Source organism: Vombatus ursinus, unplaced genomic scaffold (genome assembly GCF_900497805.2).
Source record: "Vombatus ursinus unplaced genomic scaffold, bare-nosed wombat genome assembly UNPS02014798.1, whole genome shotgun sequence".
NCBI classification, from domain to species: Eukaryota; Metazoa; Chordata; class Mammalia; order Diprotodontia; family Vombatidae; genus Vombatus; species Vombatus ursinus.
The window spans coordinates 54,606,752-54,621,023 of NW_020954576.1; the positions used below are offsets into that span (position 1 = coordinate 54,606,752).

Here is a 14,272-nt window from a genome sequence, read left to right on the forward strand (position 1 = left end):
AGACTGTGGGAGGGATCTAGGAGTGGCCAAGTAGTTTGGAGTGACTGAAGGAGGGGTCTGAGGAAGATCTGAATGGGAGTGCCCAGTAAACTGGGGTGAACCTAACTCCTGTAACCTGGACAATGGAGCCTAGCTAGGATTAAGTGTAGGAAATGGCTGGGGGCCACTGGGAGGTAAGACAATAGCCCAGACCCCAACCCCATCGTGACCACTAGTTTTCAGTCTTCTTTGCTGGAAGTCATACCACTGATCATGGGTGTCCCTCAGGGCTCTGCCCTGGGCCCTCTTCTCTTCTCCCTCTATACTATTTCACTTGGTGATCTCACCAGCCCCCATGGATTCTATGATCATCTCTATTCTGATGATTCTTACATCAACTTGTCCAGTACTAATTTCTCTCTTGATCTCTGTCCTGACCTCCTAGTATCTCTGACTGCCTGTTGAACATCTAGAACAGGTTGTATGATGGACATCTTAAACTCCACATGTCCAAAACTGAACTCGTTATCTTTTCCCAAAAGTCCTTCCTTCTTTCTAACTTCCCTATTACTGTCAAAGATACCACCATCTTCTTAGTCTTGCAGACTCAAAACATAGGTGTCATCCTTATGGGGTTGGGATTTGGATCCCAGAAAGGAAAAACCCTGGACTTTCCCACGTGGCGAAATCTCTGGCATTTGCCTGAGGTTATAATCCCATCAACTGGCCTTTCATTGTGGCTACACCCAATCTCCCCTCCATTGTTTTACTTACCTATGGCCCCGGCTATTTCCCACCCTTAATCCTAGCAAGGCTCCATTGTCCAGGTCCCAGGAGTTCAGGTTCACCCCAGTTTACTGGCCACTCCCATTCAGATCTTCCTTAGACCCCTCCTTCAGTCACTCCAAACTACTTGGTCACTCCTAGATCCCTCCCACAGTCTTTCTGTATATAAGGTCCATCTTGTCTCCTTTAAGGTGCTCCTATTCTCATAATCTAGCCAATAGCTCCCTGACATTCAGACTCCTTAAGAGTCTGCCCAATATGACAGACATTCTAATAAACCTTGTCTTTGACTGAAAGAAGGCTTGGGTCAAATTCTTTTGGGCAGGACCTGCGTATTGTGATTTTTGGGTCCCAGCACCCCTAAACCTCATCATTTCTGGATTCCTCTTTCTCTAACCCTGCCCCCCCCATATCCAACCAGTTGTAAAGTCTCATCAATTGTAACTTCGCATCATATATGCTCCCTTCTTTCCTCTGATATTGCCAATACCCTGATGCTGGCCCTAATCACCTCAAACCTGTATTATTGCAACAGCTTGCTGGTTGGTCAGCTTGCTTCAAGTCTCTACCCATCTGGCTCCATTCTCCACTCAGCTGTCACACTAGTCTTCCCAAAGCACAGATCTGACCATGTCAGCCCACTATTTGACAAACTCTAGTAGCTCCCTATCAGCTCCAAGATCAAATTTGTTGTTCAGTCATTTCAGTTGCCACTGACTCTTTGTGACCCCATTTGGGGTTTTCTTAGCAGAGATACTGAAGCGGTTTGCCATTTTCTTCTCCAGCTTATTTTACAGATGAGGAAACTGAGGCAAACAGGGTTATGTGATTTGTTCAAGGTCACACAGATAATAGATGTTTGAGGCTGGATTTGAACTCAGGTCTTCCTGACTCCAGTGCTTTATCCACCGTGCCACCTAGCTATTTGGTATTTAAAGAACTTCATGATGTGATACCTCCCTTCCCCCACCCCAAACTCTGCCACCTCCCACCTCTCCAGTCTTCTTACACTTTATAACCTCTTCCTCAACATATTCTGCAATCCAATGTCATCAAACTCCTTGCTTTTCCTAGCACAAGCCACTCCATCTCCCAACTGGGCATTTTCACTGGCTGCCACCCATGTGGATCTTTCTGTCTGCTCATCTCTACCTCCTAGCTTCTCTGGCTTCCTTCAAGTTCCATTTACTTCCTCAAAAAGCTTTTCCCAATCCTTTTTTTTTTTTTTAATCTAGGCAATGGGGTTAAATGACTTGCCCAGGGTCACACAGCTAGTAAGTGTCAAGTGTCTGAAGCCAGAAATCCACTGTGCCACCTAGTTTCCCCCACTCCCAATCCTTCCTAATCTTAATCCGGTCCCTTAGAGACCTCCCCAATTCATCCCATATGTAGCTCATCTGTACATAGTTGTTTGTATGTCATCTCCCCCATTAGACTGTGAGCCCCTTGAGAACAAGCTTTGCTTTAGTATCCCCAGCACTAAGCACAGTGTTTGGCAAATAGTAAGCACTTAATAAATGCTTGTCAACTGACTGAATGTCTGAATAATTATAATAGCTGACATAAAGTACTTTCAAGTACCATTTCACGTACATTATATCATCTGATCATCACAACAACTCTGTGAGGTAAGTGCTACAGTATTATCCCTATTTTATAGATGAAGAAACCTCAGAAAGGTGCCGTGACTTTTCTATTGTCATATAGCTTGTAAGTGGCAAGGCAGAGTTTGAAACTAGCTCCAGTATTCTTTCTCTTCTATCCCCCCCCTCCACCTCCCAGACATCCCTGGGTTAAGCGACTAGCCCAGGATCACACAGCTAGTAAGTGTCAAGTGTCAGAGGCCAAATTTGAATTAAGGTTCTTCTGACTGCAGGGCCAGTATTGTATCCACAGTGTCTAACAGACAAGGGTGGGGACCGGCCAAAGAAAGAGGCTAGAGGTAGGGGAGTGAGGAGACTGTCCAACAGAAGGATGGGGGAGGGTCAGTTGGGTGTGCCCCTTTTCTTCTCTCTGACTCCCTCAGATAAGAGAGGCAGGCACCCTCCCCAGCGTTTCTTTCTTCTCCCACGCTCCAGGCGGCTTGAAGGACCCACCATTCTCGGCCATGTCGTCAGAGGAAGAGCTTGCCCCTAGAACACTTGGGCCATGGACCTCCAAGCACCAACAGGACCTGATGGCCTCTTTCCTCTTAGGGGCCCCAGGAGGTAAGGATGGGAGACAAAGCCCCACTGGACACTGGGTCTTGAACACAAGTGAATTGAATTGGATAAAGGAGGAAACCAGCCAGGAGGAGGAAGTGAGACCAGTAGTTTATCACAATGTCCATTTGAAAGGATCTATGCACATTTGCATAATAATTTTCATCTGTATACTAGGCTTTTACAAAGTACTTTCTACATATTGCTTCAATTGATACTTATATGAACCCTAAAAAGTAGGAAGGCACTATTATTATCATTCTCTTTACAGATGAGGGAACTGAGGTTGAAAGAAGCCACTTTGTGCTACTCTAGGAAGAACTTTGTATTTTGAGGAAACAGACCTAGATTGGAATCTATTTACTTCCCCTGTGGCCTTGATCTTTCTGGACCTGTTTCTTTATCTATAAAATGAAGGAGTTGGTCTAGGTGGAATCTTAGGTTTCCTCCAGTTCTAATATTCTGTGATCTTACCAGTATTTGAAGTGACTTGCTCAGGACTTGGACCCAGGCTTTCTGGTGCAAAATGCTCTGCAGTCTGTTTACACTCATTCATTAATTGCCCAAAAGTAAATTATCCCTAGTCTTAGGGATTCCCTTTGAAATGTCCTCCCCTCCTCCCAAGGCCTGCAGGTTAGGATGTGGGGAATCTACCAGCACGGGAAGCTCCCGTGGCCACTGGACTCTGCCCTCTGCAACAAAATGCTCAGTGAATTGTGGGGCAGTGAGGACAAAGAGTCTGGTGACACTTTAACCAGCCACTCAGAGCCTTGCCCAGATCAGAGTAACACTGGGTGATTGGCAGCAGACACACAATCATTGAACATGTCTAACAAGGAAGGTAGGCTCCGGCTGAGGAGTAGGGGGCTTGGAGGAACAGGAGGAGAGGACTGATTCTTAGGATGAGAAACCTTAGGCTCTGAGGGAGCTGGGAGAAAGAAGATAATTGGGGAGAGTCTGATAGACTGAGAAGCAAGGAGTCTGTGAGGGTTGGAGGACAAGAGGATGGGGATTTTATACAGGTGAGCTTCCTTCAGGAAATCTAGGTTCTAAACTCTAGAGTATGGGAATGAAGGGCCTGAAAATGGAATAAGGGCTAAGATTGGTAGAGGAATAGAGGGACTGGGGATTTGAGCAGTGAGAAATCTGGGAATGAAAGAAGGGAAATTAGGGAGAGGGTTGAGCTCTAGAGTAGCTCTAGGCATCAGTGTCTGTTGTAATCATCCTATGCTTCTCCTCTACCAGGGCCAGCCGGGTACCTTCGAAGGGCCAGTGTGGCCCATTTGATCCAGGAGCTAGGTGCTACCTTCTTCCAGAGGCAGCAGCTCCCAGCAGCCATGGCAGATACCTTTCTGGAGCATCTCTGCCTACTGGACATTGACTCAGAACCAGTGGCTGCCCGAAGCACCGGCATCATCGCCACCATAGGTAACTAATAATGGCAGTCAATTGATAAACATTTATTAAGTGAATACCCAGTGCCAGGCACTGTGCAAAGTGCTGGAGATTTTGAAATAAGGAGGCAAAGGCATTCTTTGCCCTCAGGAGCCCTCACCCTAACAGCAATGCTCACCCCTTACAGTGACAGGGAGTCTGAGAAGCAAAGCACTTTCATGCACAATTCTCATTTGAGAATAATAGCATCTTTGTGAGCGGAGGGGAGGGGGAGGGGGGGTTTAATAACCATTTTCACTTGACTAAGAAATTGAGGCCTAGAGAAATCAATGGACTTGTCCAAAATCTCTTTAAGTTAACAGCAAAGGCAGACCTAGAATGCATATCTCCAGTATTCTTTGCATTTTTCCCAAATTCCAACTACATGATACCATACCCTAATGTTCTCATTTTTCTCTTTCCCAATCCCAAATCCTGCATCATTAAAGCCATAGCTACCACTTGTACTACATATATCATTAACAACAATCACCCCCCTCATCCACCACACTGGTGTCACTTTACCTGGATCCCCTCCCCAACCCTAAGAACATCCACTCCTGCTCCACCTTTTTGAACATTATACATACCAAAATCATTCTCTGGCTCCAGGAATAATCGAATCTCACATCCTATGGCACTGCCCCCTTTCCAGAAATTTTCTTTTGATGTGTGGGGGAGGACCGAAGTGGTAGAATGTTCGATTTCTGAGAGGCTAGAGTGAAACTTTTCAGTTGTGAAGGGATATCTCTAAATGGGGGAAGGAAGTGTCTCTGTGCAATAGACATGACCCTGATTTAAAAGGGGAGGGGGAGAGATTTCTTTGAGTAAGGAAAGGAAGAATTGTATCTGAGTAATAGAAGAGGAAGTCTTTGAGCAGGAGAATCAGTCAGAGTCAGTCAACAAGCATTAAATGCTTATTAAATAAGTTTCTACTATGTGTCAGGCACTGTGCTAAGTTCTGGGGATACAAAAAAAAGGTAAAAAACATTCCCTACCCTCAAGGAGCTTATATTCTAATGGGGAAGACAATATGCAAACCACTATGTACATACAAAATATGTAAGAAGGTAAATTGGAATTAATCTTAGATGGAAGACACTAGCATTGAGAGACCAGGAAAGCTTAAGGCAGAAAATGGCATTTTACTGAGACTTGAGAAATCAGGGAAGCCAGGAGATAGAGATGAGGGAGGAACTGCATGGAATCTGAAGATGAAGGTCATGCATGAAGAACATTAGATAAGCCAGTGTAACTGGATTGTATAGTCCTTGGTGGGGAGTGAAGTGCAAGAAGACCAGGAAGGGAGAAAGGGGCCAAGACTTCAAAGGCCAAAGAGAGGATTTAATATTTGCTCTTGGAAGTAATAGGAAAGAAATAAAGTTTAATGAGTTGGGGTAGGGCAGGCAATGACGTGTTCAGAGCTGTACTTTAGGAAGATCAAATATTTTTTGGAGGCAATCAAGGTTAAGTGACTTGCCCAGGGTCACACACAAGTGTCTGAGGTGCAATTTGAACTCTGCTCTTTCGGTCTGCAGAGCTGGTACTCTATCCACTGTGCCACCTAGCTGCCCTAGGAAGATCAGTGTGACAGATGAGTAGAGTATGGTCTGGAGTGGGAAAAAAGACAAGGTAGGGAAACTAAACACACTGTCAGTAAACAAGCATTTATTAACCACTTTCTATGTGCCGGGCACTGTGCTAAATGCTGTGGTTACAATGAAAAGCGAAAACAAAAACAAAAAACCAAACTCAATCCCTACTCTCAAAGAGCTTGTCTAATGGGACAAAATGCAAGCAACTACATACAAACATGATACATGCAGTATAAATGGGAGATAATCAGGAGAGGGAGGACACTAACATTAAGGGGGATAGGGAAGATTTCTTGTAGAAGGTGGAATTTTACATGGGAACTGAAGAATGCCAGGGAGGCCAGGGTGGAGATAATGAGGGAGAGAATTCCAGGCAGTGATAATACCTGGAGTTGGGTGATGGAGTGTCTTGTTCGAAAATCAGGGGCAGCTGGGTGGCACAGTGGATAGAGCACCAGCCCTGAAGTCAGGAGGACCTGAGTTCAAATTCGGCCTCAGACACTTGACACTTACTAGCTGTGTGACCCTGGGCAAGTCACTTAACCCCAATTGCCTTTTAAAAAAAAAAAGTCCAGATGTGAGGTGTGAATAGTGGCAGTGTCAGAGTAGACAGGGGCATGTAGGAGGGATGTTACAAGTGTAGAATCAATACAACTTAGCAAGAGATTGGATATAGGGTTAAGGATGAGGGATAAAGGATGAGCCTTAGGTTATGAGCCCGTGTGACTGGGAGGATGGTGGTACCTAGTAATAGGGATATTAAGAAGAGGGAAAGGCTTGGGGAGAAAGATAGCTCAGTTTTAGACATGCTGAGTTTAAGATGTCTGTGGAGTGTGATCTTGAGATATCCTATAGGCAACTGGAGATGTAAGACTGGGGGTCAGAAGAGAAGATAGGGCTAAGTAAGTAAATCTAGGAATTATCAGGATAGCAATAACTCCACGGAAGCTGATGAGATCACCAAGTGAAATGGAATAAAGGAAGAAGAATAAAGGGCCCAGGATAGAGTCTTGGGAGACACTCCCAATCTAAAGTGACCTTCACCCAAGGTGTGGCCTGGATGAAGATCCGGCAAGGGAGACTGAGAAAAAGTAGTCAGATAAATAAGATCAGGAGAAAGTGTCACAAATCCTAGTGAGAAGCAAAGAGGGTCCAGGACAGAAAATCACAGAATTGGAAGGGATTTCAGAGGTCATCTAGTTTCATATGTCCCTGAAAAAAAAAAACCTCTAAAATATGACAGTCTTTGCTTAATTACCTCTAATGAAGGGGAAATTACTACCTCCCAAGGCAACCAATTTCACTTTTGGGTAACCATGTTAGGAAGCTTTTCACCACTCACTTCCAGTTTTACCCTTTCTGAACAAGCAGAACAAATCTAATCTATCTTCAACTTGACCCCCTTAATCAATTTAAAGACAGCTTTCATTTTCCCCACTCCACTAAGTCTTCTTTTATCCAAACTAACCATCTTCATTTCCTTCAACCAATCCTCATGTGGGTGGAGGGGAGAGCAGCTAGGTGGTAGAGTGGATAGACCACTGGGCCCAGAGTCAAGAAAATCTAAATTCAAATTCTGCCTCAGACACTCGCTAGCAGGGTGACCCTTGGTCAAGTCAATTAAACTCTGTTTGTCTCAGGTTCTTCATCTCTAAAATGGGGATAATAATAGCACCTACCTCATAGAGTTCTTGTGAAGATCAAATGAGATAATATTTGTAAAGTGCTTAGTCCAGTGCCTGGCACATAGTAGGTACTATATAAATGTTAACTATTATTATTGTTATTTATTCATAATCTTAAGGCCTTTCACCATCCTGCTCACACTCTCGGGGATGCTCTTCTGCTGATCAATGCCCTTCCTAAAATGTGGTGCCCAGAACTAAAGCCAGTATTCCAGATTTGGCCTGACCAGGATGGAGCACAATAGGGCTACCACCTTCCTCCTGGACCCTGTGCTTCTATTCTTAGTGATCAGTGTTCTAATGTTCACTAACCAGCATCCTTAAGTTTTGCCAGGAAATGAGGTCAGATTCATTTGCCTAGAAATTTAAGGTTCCATTCTCTTTATTTAAAAAAAAAAATCAAGTTGCTTGATATTCTTTATTTGTAACATCACTCCTATATGACCCTGCTCTGTTCTGACATTGCCACCACTCTGGTGCTGGTCCTCGTCACCCCACACCTGGACTATTGGAAGTATCCTTCTGGTTGATCTCCCAGCCTTAAGTCTCTACCCATTCCGCTCCTGCCATGTCTCTTTCTCCATCTCTTCCAAATATCGAGGACAGTGAATGGCCCTTGCAATCATATGCACTAATTCTTTCAAGTTGCAGGGAATTAGTTCATCTGGGCCTGCTGATTCAAATTCACCTAGGACAACTGGGAAGTCTCTTACTATCTCCCTACTTATCTGGGAAAGTAGAGGGTGTCTCTGGAGCAGAAAGGGTAATCTTTTAATCAGAGGAGAATTTCTTTGAACAGGGTCTCTCTAAACAGGTTGTTGTTCAGCAGTGTTCACCTCTTCATGATCCCATTTGGGGTTTTCTTAGCAAAGATACTGGAGTGGTTTGCCATTTCCTTCTCCAGCTCATTTTACAGATGAGGAAAACGGAGGCAAACAGGGAGAAGACTTGGCCAGGGTCACACAGCTAGTAAATGTCTGAGGTCGCATTTGAGCTCAGGTCCTCCTGACTCCGGGGCCAGTGCTCTATCCACTGCGCCACCTAGCTGCCACCTCCTGCCTGACACGCAACCTCCCCCCCCCCCCCAAAATGAGGACTGATTGAAAGAAATGAGGATGGTTAGTCTGGAGAAGAGAAGATTTAGTGGGGTGGAGAACATGAAAGGTGTTCGGTAACTGCAAGGGAGAGATATGCATAATTGGGTAGGCTACCTGAGTAGGCGGGGGTGAGAGGGCTGACCACTTGGGGCTTTTTCTCGTCAGGTATCAATTATACTAGATAGTTTCTTGAATCTCCTCCAGCACATAGATCTTGTGATTGTGTGTTTTTGTTCACAGGCCCCGCATCTCGCTCTGTGTATCGGCTGAAGGAAATGATCAAAGCAGGAATGAACATTGCCAGGCTCAACTTTTCCCATGGCTCCCACGAGGTGCAGTGAGGGATGGGAGGCGTTGCTGCAGGATCTGGAGGGTGATTCTGCCCGGGGGTTTGGAGGCCCAGAGGCTGAGAAGCCGAGGGTTTAGGAAAGGTTGGCCCGAGATCTCCGACTTCATCTCTTCTTTCCCTGTCCCCCTCCCCAGTACCACGCTCAATCTATAGCCAACGTGAGAGAAGCCGTCGAGAGCTTCGCAGGCTCCTCCTTGAGCTACCGGCCCGTGGCCATAGCGCTTGACACCAAGGGGCCTGAGATCCGCACCGGGATCCTCCAGGGGGTGAGGACCTGGGCAGTAAGAGATTTGGGCGGTACTGGAGGAGCGAGGGCGGTTGGAACAAAGAAAGGAAGGGCAGCGTAGAGTCAGGAGGGGGTGGTGCTAGAACGGAGGGACTAGGGATGGGTGTGGGCAGGGCCAAATCGATAAGGGATTGGGCCAATAATTTGTAATGAGGCTGAGGATTGAATAAGGTTAGGGCAGTGACCCAGAGGACGCAGAATCTGGGATAGCTGAAACCAGGTACTGGGAAGAGTCGGGTGAAGAAGAGGGACTAGGGATGAGTGTGGGCAGGGATAGGGCTGGTGACCCTTAACAGGTGACATACAAAGCTATTCTCTAGTAATCTGTGCTACAGGAAGAAAGGGTCCATAAAGAAAGAAGGGTCCGGAGCAAGATTAAGGCTGGAGACTAAGCTCTCACACATCCCACCCCTGCTCTTACTTCCCATTCCCTTCCCTAGGGCCCAGAATCAGAAGTGGAGATAGTGAAGGGTTCCAAGGTCCGCGTTACAGTGGACCCGGCATTTCGGACTCGAGGGGATGCAAGCACTGTGTGGGTGGACTATCCTAACATAGTCCGGGTAGTGCCAGAGGGGGGCCGGATCTACATCGACGACGGTCTTATCTCCTTGGTGGTTAAGCATAAAGGTGGGTGAACAGCAGTTAGCCCCTCGCCCTACTTCCAATTCAGGTCACACCCCTTTGTCCTTGGACTCTCCCTCTGAATTTCCCCTTGTCCCGCCCCAAGCATTGCTCCGCCTCCCCGAGAACATGTCCCTCCCCCCAACCCTTTCACCCGCCACTGCTGTATAGTCTCAGGGCACACCCCTTACCTTAGGCCACACCCCTTAAAAGACCACCAAATTGCACGAAATCGTGTCTTATTGGCCTCTGAATTCCACAGACCCAGAGGGCCTAGTGACTGAGGTTGAGAACGGCGGGATCCTGGGAAGCAGGAAGGGGGTGAACTTGCCTGGTGTAGAAGTGGATCTGCCGGGCTTGTCCGAGCAGGATGTTCTGGACCTGCGCTTTGGGGTGGAGCACGGTGTGGATATAATCTTCGCCTCCTTTATGCGAAAGGCCCAAGACGTGATTGCTGTACGTGAAGCCCTGGGGCCTCAGGGACGGAACATCAAGATCATCAGCAAAATCGAGAACCACGAGGGCGTTGAGAAGTGAGGCTTCCAGCCCTTGACTTTTTTTTATCCCACCCCCTGCTCCCACCTCCAGTTCCCTGATTCCTCTCCAAGTGTAAATTGAATTGAAATGAAGTGTCCCCAACCCCTGTTTTCCTGACTCTGCCCTACTCTCCTTGACTTTGCTCACTATCTCCTGGCTGTGCCCCCTCCCAGGTTTGATGAGATCCTGGAGGTGAGCGATGGCATCATGGTGGCACGGGGTGACCTGGGCATCGAGATCCCAGCTGAGAAAGTCTTCTTGGCACAGAAGATGATGATTGGACGCTGCAACTTGGCTGGCAAACCCGTTGTCTGTGCCACACAGGTCTGGGAGAGAGAAGGGGCATGTCATAGGTATTGTGGGCACCAACCTCCCCCTAAAGTCCCTTGACTCTCCTGCTGTGATATGGGAGTGGGGTATAGCTGACCTTAGCATATCACAACTACACTGAGACAGGGTCATGAGATGGGAGAACACCCCCTGGAGTGGCAAGGAATGCCTGGATTGAATAGGGTGGGAGAGAAAGCATTAACCCTTGGCCCTCATGGAAACGGTACTTCCAGATGCTGGAAAGCATGATCACCAAGGCCCGGCCAACACGAGCAGAAACAAGTGACGTGGCCAATGCTGTGCTGGATGGGGCTGACTGTATCATGCTATCTGGGGAGACAGCCAAGGGTAGTTACCCTGTCAAGGCTGTGAAGATGCAGCATGCGGTATGGGGCTGTTGGGGAATGTGGGGCATGTCTGGGATCCAGATATCCAGGGCTATCCAGGCCAGATATCAAGGCCTGACCCTGACCCCCTGGTACTTCCAGATTGCTAGGGAGGCAGAGGCTGCAGTGTATCACCGGCAGCTGTTTGAAGAACTTCGTCGGGCGGCTCCCCTAAGCCGTGACCCTACCGAGGTCACTGCCATTGGTGCTGTGGAGGCTTCATTCAAGTGCTGTGCTTCTGCTATAGTTGTGCTGACAACATCTGGCCGGTGAGAGACCAACAAGGCACCCAGGCAGAGGTGGGGAATAAACATGAGGACAGAGAGGCAGGCTGAACATCTAAAGATGTGAAGAGTACTGAATTATTGGTTTGGAAAAGATATAGCAATCCAGGGGCTTAGGGAGGGTCCCAAGTACCTAATACCAATGCTTAGTCTTTGTAAAGGGCTTTAGATTTTTCGAAGTATTTTCATATCCATTACCTTCTTTGATCCTTACAGCACTGGTTGTGAGGTAGATAGAACATTTTACAAATGGGGAAACTGAAGCCTTAAGAGATCGACACAGAGAAAGTCAGTGGCAGAGTTTGGGCTGGAAACCAGGTCTCCCGATTCACAATCCCGTGGCTTTTCCACTAAGCTACATGCTCTGTCTCCCCTAGCTCGGCACAACTCCTATCCCGGTACCGTCCTCGAGCAGCTGTCATTGCTGTCACCCGTTCTGCTCAGAGTGCACGCCAGGCCCATCTATGTCGTGGTGTTTTTCCTGTGCTCTACCAAGACCCCCCAGAACCCATCTGGACTGATGATGTTGACCGACGTGTTCAATTTGGCATTGAAAGTGGTGAGGATTCCACAGCTTTTCCCAAGTTTCTGCTTTCTTCACCCAAGACAACCCTAGTCTCTCTCCCTAGTGCCTTCTAGGCATGTTTCCATGGCAACTCTGGGATACCATCCCTCCACCTCCCCCAACTCCTCTCCTCCCAAGACCCTTTATTAGACCTCTTTTGTATACGAGAAGCCACCTAACCCAGTTGACATGAAAGCATGTGACAAACAGGCTGATTTATTTTCTTCCCTTGAATCTGGAGAAGAGCTAGTACATAATGCCATCACCTTACGTTGTTGGGGAGATTTTGTGTTATCGCAGGCACCAGGCAGATGGAACTGCACACTAACTTAGGGACCAGTTTTGTACTAGGGCAATTCGATTGAGGGGACAACTCAAGGCTATTGCTGTATAGGCAACTGCTACGTACCTGACATATAGCTATAACAGAAGTTATTCATGCTAAGAAGTTGCTAAGCATGCTTGCTTTTATATCGTAGGAGGAAGGCAAGTGCTGTTAAGAGTCCTCTAAATGTTTCTCTCCAGAGACAAAGCCCCATTCACCCCACCTTAGGTGTGGTTCTGCTCAGGAAGACAACAGTCGGGAAAAGCAGCCTTTAGCTACTGGCCTAAAAAACACTTATGACAGCTTACATAGTATTAATGTCAGTTACCTCATTCAAAGCATCTTTACCTCCCACCCCCATTCTCTATCACCAAGGCAACACAGGTGGGATTGAGAAGCTATTAAGGCAACAATGCTCCCTTCCAAATTTATCATGCTCACTGGCATCCAGTGAATCCTTATAGTACTATAGGTCCCTGGGGATTAGTGGGGGTAGGGGTGGGAAGGTTGGGGAGTGGGTAGGGGAATATGGTGTGATTGTCTCTGTCCCACATCCACTCAGTGACTGAGAATTAATTTTTATTACTCAGATTGTCCTAGGTATAGTTTCACCCCCTCCCTCTTCTCTACCCAGGGAAGCTCCGTGGTTTCCTCCGAGTTGGGGACCTTGTGATTGTAGTGACAGGCTGGCGACCTGGCTCGGGCTACACAAACATCATGAGGGTGCTAAGTGTATCCTGAGTCTCCATGTTCCCATAATCTATCCACCTGTGCCTGAACCCTCAGGACTATATTCCAATGTAGGTGACTTCCCCCACCCAATATTACACCCCTTTATATAGACCCTCCCCCAACTCTAAAAGATAATTCCTCCACTTGCCACCCACATGCTGAAACTTCATCCCTTTGGAAACCTTCTCAGAGACCACAGCCCCTTTCTAGTTGCTACGTCCTGTGCCCTGTGCCTGGGGGCACTCCTCTGTCACCAGGTTTCCTAGTTCCTTGAAACTTCTTGGAAGTGTTCAATAAAATATCCATCATCCTCAAATGTGCCTGACGATGATTGCATCCAATCCCCACCTGGCCCCTAAAATGCCCTAAGTCATTGGTCTCAGCTCAGCTGGTTAATTCCTTCTGCCGGAGTTCCTCTTACCCACTCAGTAGTGGGAATGAGAGATGATATACAGGAGAGGGCAACATGTGTTCAGGGGATCCCAGAATTCCTTAAGTAGAGAAAGTAATGACCCTTTCTCAGAAGGTTCAAATCCTGCACCCTGTAGCATTAACTCATTAGCTGCTGCCAATATTGAAAGAACAGCTGGACTCATAGAATCCCAAGGAACAGAGCTGGAACAGACCTTAAAACTGATCTAGTCCTGATTCTGAGGTTTAGAGAAAAGAGGTCATTAGCCCAAGACAACCTAAATAGTGAGTGGGAATCAGGATTTGAAACCAGCTCCTCTGGCCCCAGTTCTAGCATTGCTTTTATGACACCACAATATCTCACTCCAAGCTAGAGAAGGAAATGATATTGGGTGGCGCTGACATCTGGGCCAGTCCCAAAAGTCATCACCAACTTCCTTTCTCATCTTGCCTGCTGTCCCCCAGACAATGCTCGCCCCTCCTCTTCTTCTTCAGTGAACACCCTGTTATCATTTGCTTAAATGCCTTTCCCCTAATCTAGTGTTCATATGCTTATCCTAAAGCCCACTGCTGTACCCCATGCACACCAGGAGCCAAAAGGGACATATTTTTCTTTTTTTTTTAATATATATTCAACTATCTGTAAACAAACATTAAAAAAAACCAATA

The 14,272-nt window shown here is 46.9% G+C and overlaps 1 protein-coding gene across 1 annotated transcript; it reads left to right on the forward strand.

The window, feature by feature from the left end:
• The first annotated feature begins 3,739 nt into the window (after positions 1-3,739).
• Positions 3,740-13,508, forward strand: PKLR (pyruvate kinase L/R). Its single transcript, XM_027871318.1, has 11 exons — positions 3,740-3,807; positions 4,212-4,394; positions 9,018-9,109; positions 9,261-9,392; positions 9,853-10,039; positions 10,296-10,566; positions 10,744-10,894; positions 11,134-11,286; positions 11,389-11,555; positions 11,948-12,129; positions 13,095-13,508. The coding sequence occupies exons 1-11, from the start codon at positions 3,792-3,794 to the stop codon at positions 13,199-13,201; spliced, it is 1,641 nt and encodes a 546-aa protein (XP_027727119.1). The 5' UTR covers positions 3,740-3,791; the 3' UTR covers positions 13,202-13,508.
• The last annotated feature ends 764 nt before the right edge of the window (positions 13,509-14,272 follow it).